Source organism: Conger conger, chromosome 7 (assembly GCF_963514075.1).
Source record: "Conger conger chromosome 7, fConCon1.1, whole genome shotgun sequence".
NCBI classification, from domain to species: domain Eukaryota; kingdom Metazoa; phylum Chordata; class Actinopteri; order Anguilliformes; family Congridae; genus Conger; species Conger conger.
The window spans coordinates 38,271,557-38,286,966 of record NC_083766.1 but is presented as its reverse complement, the minus strand read 5'-3'; the positions used below and the strand labels follow the sequence as shown (position 1 = coordinate 38,286,966).

The 15,410-nt window shown below is 44.8% G+C and overlaps 1 protein-coding gene across 1 annotated transcript in view; it reads right to left on the bottom strand.

Annotated features, from left to right (window-relative positions):
* nf1b (neurofibromin 1b) overlaps positions 1 to 15,410 on the bottom strand; it is a 118,072-nt gene that overhangs the window by 95,637 nt on the left and 7,025 nt on the right. The window contains exons 2-4 of the mRNA XM_061247852.1: positions 9,244 to 9,387; positions 7,695 to 7,778; positions 2,211 to 2,401 (exon numbers count right to left, since the gene is read on the bottom strand). Of these exons, the coding sequence (XP_061103836.1) occupies positions 2,211 to 2,401; positions 7,695 to 7,778; positions 9,244 to 9,387 (419 nt within the window). The remainder of the gene's footprint in view (positions 1 to 2,210; positions 2,402 to 7,694; positions 7,779 to 9,243; positions 9,388 to 15,410) is intronic.

Genomic DNA, 15,410 nt, shown 5'->3' with positions numbered 1-15,410 from the left:
GGTTAATGGATACATCAGATGTCCTCTCCCGCTATCTCCACTATCAGCACCCAGCTGAGACACACCCAGTATCACAGACACAGACACAGACAGACAGACAGACAGACAGACAGACACACACACACACACACACACACACACAAATATACGCTACCATTCAAAAGTTTGCGGTCACCTTATCTTTTTCTGCTTTTTGATATTTTATTTTCTCTGTCATCAAACAATTAATACGTGTTCAAAGTGCAGACTCAGAGGTTTTGTTAACAGGTATTTTCATACATTTTATAACAGTTTTTATATGTAGTCCCCCCCTTTCAATGTCTGGGACAAGTTAACATAATATTCATGTTTTATTCATTCATTTTGTATTTGGTTGCATATCCTTTACGTGCCATGACTTCCTGATATCTGTGACCCATCAACATCATCAGAGTCTGGATATCGGATTTTCAGCTGGTCCTACAAGGCCAATAGTACTACAAGACATGCAGAGTACATACAGACATACACTGTATACTTTCAAAGAACTATGAAACATGCACACAAGCGCACACGCACGCGCACGCACGCACACGCACACGCACACGCACACGCACACGGCTTGCACAGGAGGCTCTCTGACTGAAGCCCTGCACCCCGAGTCGCACACAAAGCCCTTCTTTATGAGAGCAGCAGAGGGAGCGAAGAGCCCCGCCCGGCCCGGCCCGGCCCAGCTCCGCCTCCCGCAAGCCCACGGCGCTCTGCACAGCAGCAGGAAGTGAGGGAGGGAGGGGTCAGGGGTCAACAATGTAGATCCCGTCAGCTTGACCCCCCTGGGAAAGGGGGGGGGTGGGGGGGGCTCTCACAGTTAACCCCATCCCCTCTATGCCAGCATTAGACCAACCACCCAATAAGGCTTCAGCTGATCAAGAGGGGCATGGCTTCAGCAAGCAGACATACAGTACTGATGGACAAAGCACAGTTTTAGCCAGTCTGTGCTTCAAACACAACGGATACGCGCACACGCACACACCCAGAGCAGAGGCCACACCCCGTAGCCCGCCCCTTGACCCGAGGACATGGGCAGACTCAACCCTGCGCTCATCTCTGAAAGAGGGCCCCGGCGACAGGTCCCCGGAGAGCCTAAAAAGCCCCCTCTAATAGGGCAGGGCGGAGCAGCCGGGAGCAGTGCAGCATGGCCCGAAAGCATCTATAATTCAGAGAGGCTGAGACGACGGCTCCGGGAACGGGGTCAGACTGAGATTTGGGCTCAGAGGGGAAATCCTCCAGGCACCAGGTCACTGAAGGCCCTGTGCACAACGGGTGTGTTCTGAGAGACTGCACAGACAGCAGTGTGTGTGTGTGTGTGTGTGGATACTGACTGCGTAGACAGCAGTGTGTGTGGATACTGACTGCGCAGACAGCAGTGTTTGTGTTTGAGTGATGTACAGCAAAGGGAGCTGTACCACAGATTCAAGACAGTCACCACATATTCAGATATTCTCTGTTGCTTATCTGCATGACTTTCCACGCCATATTACCCTACAGAAGGGACACTGCCACTCAGGGCCCTTAATGAAGTCTCAGAAATGCTCTCACTCCTGGATTTAGCATGGATCCCCCCCCACCCCCTCCAAAACAGGATTCCATAACAAGTTACCAAACCTCCTCGTGCTTCTCCCATTTGGGAACACACATCTGAAACAGGATTTACATCCACCACTAACATGGTTAGCATTTATATAGCGCCTTTATCCAAAGCGCTGTACAGTTCATGCTTCTCATTCACCCATTCATACACGCACTCACACACCAACGGCTGCCATGTAAGGCACTGACTAGCTCATCAGGAGCATTTAGGGGTTAGGTGTCTTGCTCAGGGACACCTCAACACACCTAGGGCGGGATCAAACTGGCAACCCCCCGACTGCCAGACAACAGCTCTTACCGCCTGAGCCAATGTCGCCCTGTAGTTGAGGTGGGCATGAGGCTGGCATTATGCTGGCATGGAGTTGAGGTAGGCATGAGGTTGGCATTATGCTGGCATGCAGTTGAGGTTGGCATTATGCTGGCATGTAGTTGAGGTGGGCATGAGGTTGGCATTAAGCTGGCATGTAGTTGAGGTTGGCATTATGCTGGCACGTAGTTGAGGTTGTCATGAGGTTGGCATGACGCCGTCGTTGGGTTGTCATGTAAGTGTGTGCGGGAGAAGCAGCCGGGTGCGGGTGTACCTGGTGGAGATGCGGCTGAAGACGGCGCTGAAGTTGTTGCAGCTGAGGGAGAAGAGGACCCCGGAGGCGGAGGCTCGGAGCTCGGCCGCGTGCTGGTTGCCCTCGCGGTACGTGTGGATGAAGTGGCAGATCTCCGGCAGCAGCTGCTTCACCAGCATGGTCTCGTCCAGCCGCATGCAGTCCTTGGGTTGCTGTCAATCAGAAGAGGGGTCATTCGGAAAGCGTTCGGGGTCGGTCGGCTACAGGCCAGACGTCTCGTATGACGACGGGGGAGAATCGGGCAACGATTACAAGGTACCCAGGAACAACTTAGAACAAAAAGTGAAGGCCGGAAAATGAAATGAGGCAAATTAAGTCACAATCCTGTTTAGTTTTGTAGTAATTTTTGCAGCCGTTATGGAATTCAGAGAGCAGGAGCAAGAACAAAGCTAAGCAGAAAGGCCTCGAAACCCACAGGAAGTGCACCCCTGTGCATGGTGAGCAGCAAACATGTAAAGGAATCAGTTCTGATACACAAACAAATTAATCCAGACCACTAAAAAATAAAAATAAAAATCTAGCCACATACAGAAACATACAGATCCAAGTAACTACTGAATTAACCCACATACAAAAATGAACAAATTCAGCCAGGTAACTAGAGTTGATCCACCGACGCAAACAAATGAATCCAGAGAACTAAGGAACAAATTCATATAGCCTACATAAACAAATGAAGACATGTATACATACGCACTAAAGAATCAATCCAGACGAGCAGTGCAGTTCATAAGTATTTGGACAAGATGAATATGAGATTAGTGCAGGCTGTCAGATTTAATTTGAGTGATCAGTGTTGGAATTACATCAATTTTTATACATTGTCCCTCCCCCCATTTGAAGGGACCAAAAGTAATTGGACAGTTGGCTTCTTAGGCGTTTCTGATTAGTCAGGTGTATTAATTCACTTCCGTTGTCTAGGTGTAAGAGTGCTTTCAGTATTGTGTCTTGATTCTTGGTTTCTGATTACCTTTGGAGTCTGTCAACATAAGGACCAAGTTGTGCCAATGACAGTCAAAGGAGCCATTATGAGGCTGAGAAATCAGAAAAGAAAAAACAAAAACAATAATCTTAGCAAAAGAAACCGTCTGTCTATGTGTCCAAGCGTGAACATACCACAAGGATGATCCCTAGCAAAATTTACCAACATATAGGGCTGGTGCACAGCTGTGTTGTGTAATTGTGTAATTATAGATATTAAAGGAGGGGGGCAGTCTCGGAATGGTACTCGGTATCGGCTGATACTCAAAGTTCTGTACTCGGGACTGGCGTCGGGAGTGAAAAAGTGTATCAGAGTGTTCATATGTACATGACACAAATTTTTATGTATTTATCATTTGTGTTATAACCTTGCCCTAACACAGCTGCAAACTATTTATGTATTACCAATACAATTTATTAATACCAAATTTATTTATTTTTTGTGCAAGTCAAAGGATAAAACCACCGTAATTTTTTATGTAGCCATTTCCCACTGCTAACAGAAACTAACATGCCCCTGCCTATACAACATTTTAAAATATTGCAGCACATCCATGGTAGCAAGTCACCAAACTTTGAATGTGTTTTGTTTGGAAACATTGCACTCAACCATCATCTGCGCTTAATTAGCGTTTTACAAGTGATGATTGAGGTGGTGCAAACGGGATAATTTGAGAAGGGTGAAAAATTTACGAGCCTCCTGCAAGTATGGCAAAAAGAGGTTGAAAGCAACCCATCAGACAATCAAAATAAAATGTGATTAACTTAAATCAACCTGCTTCGGGAGAACGGTTCCTTTAACCAGTCAATCATCCCATGTAATTGTCTTGTAATAGTACAGTAAAAGAAAAAGTACAAGAGATCCCTCTCAGTATTTGGACAGTGACATGTTTTGTAGTTTTGGCTCTGTATTGAATGACCATGAAGTTAAAGCGCAGATTTTTAGTTTTAATATGAGGGTTTTTACATCCATATAGAGTGAACAGTGCAGGAATTGGAGCAGTTTTATACATAGTCCCCCCCGCCCTTTTAGGGAACCAAAAGTAACAAAAGGGGACACTTGGCCGCAGATATGTGTCTTGGACAGTTTCATTGCTAGTTCATGCACAAAATAGGAAGCAAACGGTCTAGATTCTCCGTTGATTCTACGATTGCCATCTGAATTTTGAGTCTGTCGTTGTTGTCTCTCAACTCCCAAAGGAGTGTCAATGCCAGTAAAGCACGCCATCATTAGGCAGGGGTTTCAAAATCAACTGTTTGGTACATTTTTAAGAAGCAAGAATGCACTGGTGAGCTCAGCAATGGCTAATAACCGCAATAGACAGAAGACCAGTGTAGTAGATGATAGAAAAATCCTTCGAATTGTGAAAAAAAAATCCCTTTGAAACTGTTCAACAGATCGCATAGAGGCATAGATCTCAAAGCCGACCATCAAGAGAAGACTATGCCAACATAACCTCAGAGGGTTCAATAAAAGATGCAAACCCCTGGCAAGCCTCAATAATAGAATGGCCAGGTTGCAGTTCGCAAAAACATACATTAAAAACCCTGTAGATTGATATGGATAGATGAAACAAAGTTAAGTATATACCAGAGTGATGGAAAGTGTGGAAAAAAAAAGGAGCTCATGACCCAAAGCATACGGCCTCATCTGCCAGACATGACGGAAGCAGTGTTATGGCCTGGGCATGTACGGCTGCCCAAAATATTGAATATGATTACTATTTCAGTTCTCCCATTTGCTCACAGTGTACAGGCTTAAATCAGATAACAGAAAAGCAGTGCATTGTGCATACGGTGAATTACGTAGCAAGCAATTCCAATCTAAAAGTCAGACTCTGAACCTATTGGAAGCGCAATATTCTTGTCGCATTCATGACGTCCTGCACTTACGTCCAGCACATGGAAATAGAAATCCTCATCTGCAGAAAGAGTGCTTTTACTTTCACTTCCTGAGACATCATCTTCATAAACAGAATGAAATATGACCTGAAGTGATAATGTTTCTTATAGGCATGTATGTGAATAATTACACTCCAGTGGAGGGGGAGTGTAATTATTACACTCACTGCTCTTTCTGCCGTTTTCAGCTGGTGAGCTACTACAACTGGTGACCAAACTGCCGAAATGTAGCTAAATGTAAGCATAGATTTCAAATGCAACTCTGGTTTTATTGTGGGTCATTTCAATGTATTTGTGAGTGGCAAGTATCCACTGAATAAAAAAAGAAGAAAATATCCTAAAATAAAATAGGACATTGGGCTTGTTTACAGGCATTTAAAGAAAAAGTAGAGGTGGGCAGGCTAAAAGCGGGGTGAAATTTTCTCTTAATGATTGTTTGTGTTTTTTCCTCAAAAGTAATCGAATGGTCATTACAGGTATCAAGTATTATTTTATATTATAAAGATTTGAGAGGTCAAGATTGAAAAGGAGGCTTTTCCCCTGGAATTACCAAAATGGAATTGCACTGATATGATGATCTTACAAGAAAATGCTAAAAATAAGTCATTGCCAACTTTGTTTCCAGCACCAATGTAACAGTTATCAGTGTGATTGTGCTACTGATCCGATCCAGTCCAATACCAAATCCACATAACCTCATGAACTAACCCACGCAAACAAATGCACTAAGAAATACAGAATACTGAAACACTCACAAATCAAGATCATCACACATGACTAAATACATACTGTTCTACTCAACACACATCAATCCTGTGACACAAACTGATTAATAGATCAGATAATATTCATAAAGACATAAACATATCAAACCAGAAATACACAGACCCCAAAATACATTCTAGACCCCAAAATGCATTAATAAATACCTTTTACACAAACACTTAATACAATCACAAGACATCTTCAAATGAGCTTTAAAAGTAGCCAAAAAGAAATGCCAAAAAGTAAGCAGTGCTTCTATCAGCCTAGCAACTGTATAAGGTAGGGAACAAAAATAACACTGATCAGGAGAAGGCAATGCATTCAGCCAAGATGCATTAAAACACCGCGAGTCATATATTATGAAGAAAGAAACTGAAGATTTCCACAGGCTTAAATAACAACAATGCATTTATTAGAACCACAGCTACTGCCTGTAATGGACAGAGAAAATAATTTCGCTAAAACAACCAAGAAAAGGCAAGAAAGCTACAACTTTTCACAAGCTGGACTGTACAGAGAACTTGGGAGAACTACGAGCAGCTGGCGTCCATCTGAAAGCGTGCATTAATGAAAAATCTATACAGGAAGCTCTGGCCAATCCCATTGGAGGCTGTGAAAATGCAAACTCAAGACACGGAAGCACCTGCAAAAGTAATCTTGTGTAGAGGGCGGGAGCTGCACCTCTCTCTGGGGGGGGGGGGGGAGGCTGTGAGTACATGAGCAGAGGCACTGAGCAGCCCTGAGTCTGGGCTGTATGGGTATGTTTGGGGGGGATAGTGGACTGACACGCAGACAGAGACCGTTTCAGGGACCAAACGTGATGGAGGACGCCATACTGCCATATTCACATACACTTCCGATACATGCCCACCTCCGGAAACACACAGCAAGACGGGGTGTAATCGCATATGTAGGAAAAGAGAAAGAGACCGATGTGAGGGAGACAGAATTACAGATACAGGGACACAGAGCAGAATTACAGAGATACAGGGACACAGAGCAGAATTACAGAGATACAGGGACACAGAGCAGAATTACAGAGATACAGGGACACAGAGCAGAATTACAGAGATACAGGGACACAGAGCAGAATTACAGACATACAGGGACACAGAGCAGAATTACAGACATACAGGGACACAGAGCAGAATTACAGAGATACAGAGACACAGAGCAGAATTACAGACATACGGGGACACAGAGCAGAATTACAGACATACGGGGACACAGAGCAGAATTACAGACATACAGGGACACAGAGCAGAATTACAGAGATACAGGGACACAGAGCAGAATTACAGAGATACAGGGACACAGAGCAGAATTACAGACATACAGGGACACAGAGCAGAATTACACACATACAGGGACACAGAGCAGAATTACAGACATACAGGGACACAGAGCAGAATTACAGACATACAGGGACACAGAGCAGAATTACAGACATACGGGGACACAGAGCAGAATTACAGACATACAGGGACACAGAGCAGAATCAAAGACATACAGGGACACAGAGCAGAATTACAGAGATACAGGGATACAGAGCAGAATTACAGACATACAGGGACACAGAGCAGAATTACAGATACAGTGACACAGAGCAGAATTACAGAGATACAGGGACACAGAGCAGAATTACAGACATACAGGGACACAGAGCAGAATCACAGACATACAGGGACACAGAGCAGAATTACAGAGACACAGAATGCCAGACACATGCAGACAGACAAACAGGAAGACCGAAGACAGACAGACTGAGACAGACAGAAGGACTGCAAAGTTACTCACCCCCGCCAGGCACTTCTCCAGTGTGTCCAAGATGATGAGCTGAGAGAGATAGAGGTTTTTCTCTGCTGCTTCCCCAAATATACGCTGAAAGGAAATGGGAGAGACAGACAGGTGAGATCTGTGCAGGTCCTCAGAGGCAGACAGACAGACAGACAGACAGTCAAGTCAAATCTGAACAGGAGAAAGAGAGAGAGTTATGGAGACGTGACAGAGGGACCCCTCACCGTTGAGCAGGGTGATGAGGTCCTACCGTTAATGCAACACTGTTGGTCAGAGACTGCCTGCCCTAACTCTGCCGCCTGTGTGCCGGGTAGCGTGTTACTAGGGGAGCACGCTGCTAGCGTGGGCCGCCATGCCAGATTACGCCCACAGAGCGCCCTCTCTGCTCTGCCCACGGCGGAGTGCCGGGCACAGCCTCACAGGACTGCATCACAGCCCTCTGCCCAGCCCACCTGCACTCCGTAAGTAATTATGAGCCCAAGATAACTGCCTGGCTCCCGTTTAGGCTTTTGATTTCTGTGCTAATGGATGCTGGTCCACAAACAAACAATTTCTGCCTGGACAGCAGGGGAAAATACAAGCTCAATATAATGTTTCACCTGGTACACACGCATGCACATGCACGGACAGATGGATGGAGACACACACACGCACGCATGCACACGCACGCACGCGCACGCACACGCATGCGCACGCACGCACGCACACACACACACGCACGCACATGTACGCACACGCACGCACACACACAGGCACACACAGACACGCACACGCCAACACACGCACGCACGCACGCAAGCGAGCACACACACGCACGCACGCACGCACGCACGCACGCACGCACGCACACAGGCACAAACACACACACGCACACGGACGCACATGCGCTTCCTTCCTCCTCGCTTGCAGCAGCCCCCAGGCCTTTTCTAACCCTTGCTAACAGTGGATATAAACGCTGAGGTCCGGGCGGTGACAGCGCACGGAGAGCCGCGGTAGCTAATTCAGCGCAGTAAAGCACCTCATTAGCATACAGCAGTGCTGCTTGGCTCCAGGGCCCCCGCTGCTGCCACCTCCTCCAGCGTGCAGCGCAGCGTGCGCTAACTTTACACGCAACAAGCGTGGCAGGCTTACACAACCTGCTGTACTGAACACAGGCCGCTAGCTACAGGCCCTCAGTCAACGGGTCAGCCTCAAGGACCACGGGACATCCAGGGTCTGGACTGGGGTTGGGCCAAAAAGAACAAAACAAGAGGAATATCTATCCAGCCGTTGAATTTAAAGCACACAAAAGCAAGTGGTCGGGACCAGACCTGGGTCAAATATGTAATTGTTTTGGATTCAAATACTTTTCTGTGCTCGATTGATCTGGCCTGGTGCGCCTGAGCCAACCAAGCAGACCAGAAGGCGAGGTTTGAACTTTTTGAGAGCATTTAATTGGTTCCAATACATCAGACAAGCTCAGTAAAGCTTAGAAAATTATTTGAATCCAAGAGAATTACATATTTGACCCATGTCAGGTTGGGACCCTTGGGGAAGTTGGAGCTCTCACCATGTTGTTCACATTCTTCAGGATGTTGGTGAGGCCGCTGATAACCAGAGAGAACTTGTACTTGGAGATGTTGATCAGACATTCCTTGTTGTGCTCCGTACTGACTTTGGTGTGGGTGCTCTGCTGTCCAGCTTTGACCGGAAGCTGAAAACCAAAGAAGAGAAACACAGTTATTTATTGCACTGATATAGGCTGTGTCCGAAACCACAAAAATGCTGCCTTCTAAGGCAGGGAGGCATCCAAATCCAACGTGCAGTCCGAATCCAACGTGTGTAAGAAACGTTGCCTTCTGAGGTACCTTCATTTGACCAATTTTTAACGGCGCATCAATAGATCCCTGTGCCGGGCTGGATAACCCATAAGCCTTTGCAAACAACTTTATGCTTCTTACTTCCGTTAAATTAATGGCGGCTGAAAACTACCTCAAATAAGAAAAAAGAGCTTGTGCAAGCACAGCAAGCTCAATATTTTTGTTTTAGTTACTTTTTAAAGTACATTTTAATTACTTACTGTCACGCTTTTTTTCACTTGAGCTTATTTGGATTAAATGCTTAAATTATGCATGTAGGCATTTTTAAAATCACTGTCAGGGTAGCCATTTCCTAGATATGGGGCAAAACTTCTCAAAACAAACACGTCCAGTGATTTGGCCTGAATCTCCAGCCTGTGTTACCTAGAAAGTAGTGGGGGCTCACACTCCACCCTTGAACGCAGACTGGTTTATGGACGCCACCCATCCAGGAGATCACATGACATTCCCAGGAAAATGTGGTAATGTTAGCATACAAATATCACAGAACCTAACTTGGCTAGCCTGAGCAATTTGACGGACAGCTCGGGGTTTGTGTCGATTTTGGAGCATCATATCTTTGGCATAAACCTAACTTACAACAGCAACCCACCTTAAGTACTTTATGGGTGATAGAAAATCATTAGCTAGCCTGTACCATAACTTTCAGATATCACACCCCAATGTTTCAAGAGGAAGTCATCATCACCCTTTATGGCAACAAAGGGATAATGATTTGAATGGGTATTTAACTTTAGTACTGTATAGCTATTTTGGAGAGCCAGGCTATAATGCAAAGTATCATGGTCTGTGCGGTCTAGTGACGATAGAACAAACATAGAGACATATCCTAGCCTCTGATCATATCTCCAGTTAATGCTATTAAAATGTAGACTACAGAAGGACTTCAATAAATAGGATTATACACATGTAGAGATATTGGCAGCGTATATTATGCTGGGCTGGGTTGTATGTGACCAGAGACCATGACAGTTGCTTAAGACACAAACTGTGAGACGAATGAGGGAATTCTGAGAAGATGCAGTGACATGTGAAGAATGCGTGTGGTTGCTATACTTTGTGTGGCCTTAGATATAGGGCAACTGTCGAAGCCATTCTGTTTGGATATCCTAAAACCAGGAGCTATGCAGCGGTTTAAGGCCATAATGCTGAACAGCTTCTTTATAAAAGCTCGTTACAATCAAACAATTACACAGGGGGGCACAAAACATCTCATCTGAGAGGCAGGCCGACAATGCCCATTTTCATATCGCATATGCGCGAGGGCAAATGGGGAATCATGCCACTTGCTAATTTCGGAAACAATTAAAATGATGACCATAACAAACTATGTTCTGCTATATAGGCCCATGACATCAGAACTACTGCAGCAAAGTGGCCAGCACACAGGGAAGTCTCAGAAGACCACCGCCATACAAATGAAAGGAAATGAGGAACGACTTCACCTGAAAAAGTTCATTCTGATTGTACTCAGAACCATTTCACCTGGAACAGTCCATTCTGATGGTACTCAGAGCCAGTCGATTCCTTTGTACTCATACCCACCTAACCTGGCCCCTCATGCATAAGTTCATCACGTGACCAGATTTTCCGTCATTCGTGCTGGCGCCAAAATCCACAACAACATTGAGATTAATAAACTTCAAAGTATCGTGAAAATGTGCATACCTTTACATTCACTGGCGGGGCAGAAACCTCAGAAGGAGTGGACTGATTACATTCTTTCTGGAGGCTATCTGATATTGGTTGCCATTTAATTTTATTTTATATAGCGCGCCCTTTATCCAAAGCGCTGTACAATTGATGCTTCTCATTCACCCATTCATACACACACGGAGAGAGAGAGAGAGAGAGAGAGAGAGAGAGAGAGAGAGAGAGAGAGAGAGAGAGAGAGAGAGAGAGAGAGAGAGAGAGAGAGAGAGAGAGAGAGAGAGAGAGAGAGAGAGAGAGAGAGAGAGAGAGAGAGAGAGAGAGAGAGAGAGAGAGAGAGAGAGAGAGAGAGAGAGAATCATGGTGGGTTTAGTTTCGTATCAAATGAACGACATTATTTAGCCTGTTCATTACTTTTGTAAAGCTCATTATAGGTGCATAAAATAGAGATAATAGCGTACCTTAGTTTCTACGTGACGGCAGTAGCAACTAGAATAAACCGTACAAGCTATCTTTACAGTTATGAAATATAAAAATATTAACTCATTGTAGACATAACTATATAAACTTGTGTGAGCACATTCAAAGCAACTTGATACCACTGTTGGAAGACTTCGCGAAAAGAGCGATACACGTGTTTTTAGGCACCGGACAGATTTCCTTGCACATGAGGATGAGTCCATGCCATTACCCAGAGCCAACCTGTCAAAGTTTGTCAAGCAAGATAGTCAGTGAGCACTTTATTAGGTATTTATTAGACTTATTTTTTTTCAATTTATTGGTATTCTGCTGCTGTAGCCTATCCACTTAAGAGGTTTCACACATTGTGTGTTCAGAGATGCTTTTCTGCATACCACTGTTGTAAAGTGTGATTATTTACATTACTGTCACCTTCCCGTCAGCTTTGACCAAGCTGGCCCTTCTCCACTGAGCTCTCAAATTAACAAGGCACTTCTGTCGGCAGAACTGCTGCTCACAGGATGTTATTTTGTTTTTCACACCATTCCCTGCAAACTCTTGAGACTGCTGTGCATGACAATCCCAGGAAATCAGCAGCTTCTGAGATATTCAAACCACCAAAAAACAGTCCACGGTTAAAGTCACTTATATCACATTCCTTCCCCATTCTGACATTTGGTCTTGACCATGTCCGCATGCTTTTATGCATTTAGTTGCTGCCACATGATTGGCTGATTAAATATTGCCATTAACATACTGGTATACAAGTCTACCTATTAAAGTCCTCAGTGAGTGCATTTTGTTTTGCTGGATACTAATACAACTTGATGGGACCATAGTGGGACAATAGTTGTGTTCTTGTCTGTACCTCCGTTAACAGCACTTCAAAGCACTTTTTGTACTTGCTGCCATTTTTTATTCTGCCATTATATTTCCTTATGTTTCACTACAATTACAATTGCGTTACTGAAAGCAACTTAAATTGCAAAATAAGATGTACTACGCCACCATATAAGTATAATTGAGGACGTTCACAGGTGCATTCTCTTCTGCACACTTTTACGGATATTTGTGATTCATAAATAAAAGATTTCCGCCATTGTTTCCATCTGTACGCCAATTCTATCAATCATGTGTATGCACGATTTAGTAACTGGTCGTACGATAAAAAGTACCATTCTGGTCCAGAAGGCCCCTGGACCAGACCATTCTGTCCGTACTCGGAGCCACCTGACCTGGAACTACCCGGGTCAAATACGTAACTGCTTTGGATTCAAATATCTTCGCAATTCAATTAATCTAGTCTTGTGCAATTAAGTCAACCAAGAGCACCAGAAGGCCTTTGCACTTTTGAGAGTATTTGACAGGTTCCTGCACACTAGACAACTTCAGTAAAGTGTAGAAAAGTATTTGAATCCAAAACAATTACATATTTGACCCAGGTCTGGTGGGGTCTCCCCTGCACCAGGGAGTCGACCTGGCTGTGGACAGAGACAGGGCCACGGCGGGGCCTACCCTAAGGGACAGGGCCCTGGCCGCCACGGGAGAGGGTGTGTGCCTGGCTCTGGGACACGGGCGAGCAAATGGAAATGAGAGTCCCAAGACTGGGCAGAGTCAGGCGTGTGAACTCAAGGCACCCCCGGCGCACACACAGCTCGGCTTGTTGACATCCATATTAATGGCGGGTGGACAGACACAGGGCACTTTGTTTCACGGGCCTGGTTTTAAATTCCTCAAAGGTCACAGACCAATCTCTTCCCTTATGTGCACTCTGGCAGAACCAACAGCCATTGTACACGCAAAGGAGGAAGGAACGAGGAACATGCATCCCATACACGTTACATAAGGAAGAGCCGGGACGCCGGGAGGTATGGGCCACAGTGCAGGACCGCCGGCTTGCCGTGGGGAGGATCCTTCGTTTTCTGCATGTTCAGAACCCGTGTTTCCTCTGCCGCTGATATCTGGAGCACTTCCACACACCATATTTGAGTTCAAGCCTGTCATTATCTCATGTATTGCTTCGGCGGGGGGAAAAGGTACGAGAACATTGTTTGGTTTTACTTTTGTGTGATGGTTCCCAAGCAAGCCAACATGCAAACCATTTGCTGTCATCAAGAACCAAAATGAAGTATGTACTGAATCATGGTACTGAACATGCAAATGCAAAACTCTGAATAAAAAAAGTTTTGTCGAAAATTGCCAAAAACCCAATTAGACAAATTGCAGCCAAATTGCAGGTGCTCTCTCATGTGTTGGCCAACACACTGTTGGAACCCTGTGAGCTAGGCCAATGGTGTCCAATTACAAAGGTCCACACAGCTTTTTAAGTGTGGTTTTAATGAGGTAAAAAATAATAATAATAATATTTTGGCAAAGATTCAACAAGTACAGTGGCTTCAGAAAGTATCCAGACCCCTTCACTTTTTGCACACTTACGCAGTCGATTTAATTTTAAATGGATACATTTTTTGTGCCATTTTTGCCTATCAATCTACACTTAAATAACCAATGATGACAAAGAAAAAATATGTTTTTAGAAAGGTTTGCAAAATTATAAAAAATCTAAAACTGAAATCTCCCATTTAACTAAGTATCGGGACACTTAATTCAGAACTTTTTAGAAACCCCTTTGTCAGCAATTACAGCTTTGAGTCTTCTTGGGTAAGTCTCTACAAGCTTTGCACACCTGGATTTGGGCAGTTTATCCCATTCTTCCTGGCAGATCCTCTCAAGCTCTGTCAGACTGGATGGGATACGTCCCTGAACTGCCATTTTCAGGTCTCTCCACAGATGTTCTATAGGGTTTAAGTCTGGGCTTTAGCTGGGCCATTCAAGGACAGTCAGAGACTTGTCCCGAAACCACTCAAGCGCTGTCTTGGCTGTATGCTTGGGGTCATTATCCTGCTGAAAAGTGAACCATCGCCCAAGTCTGAGGTCACATGCACTCTGGAGCAGGTTTTCTTCAAGGAGAATTCATCCTTCCCTCAATTCTGACCAGTGCCTGCCACTGATAAGCTGCTGCCACCATGCTTCACCATAGGGGTGATATTAACCAGGTGAGGAACAGTGTCCGGTGTTTGCCCAAAGAGTTCAAATTTTGTCTCATCACACCAGATACATTTTTTTTCCTCATGCGCTCAGAGTCCTTGAAATGCAGTTTGGTAAATTTGGGCTGTCATATGCCTTTTACTCATGAGTGGCTTCCAGCTATCCACTCTACTGTCAAGGCCTGATTGATGGAGTGCCACTGAGATGGGAGAACCTGCTGGAAGGACAACCATCTCTATGTGAGCTCTATGTGACTGTTGCGTTCTTGGTCACCTACCTGACCAAGGCCCTTCTTGCCTGGTTACTCAGTATTGCTGGACGGCAAAATCTTGGAAGAGTCCTGGTGGTGCTAAACGTCTTCCATTTCATTCATTCAATTATTGAGGTCACTGCACTGCTGGGAATACTCAAAGCTTTGCACAGTACTGTATCAAGGATTATTAAAGCAAACATGATGCACCTGACCACAATTTGGAGTGTCACGGCAAGGGTCGGAATACTGAGAGATTTCAGTTTTAGATTTTTTTTCATGAATTTGCACAAATATTCTCCCTGTTCCTCATGCAATCAGCTCCTATAACACAATCTTCTAAGTTAGCCACCTCGCTAAAAATTAAACGTGACTGCAAGCAATAATTAGCTAATTCTAGCCATTTACTAACATTCACACAGGCATGTGCATTACTACATTAATACAGAC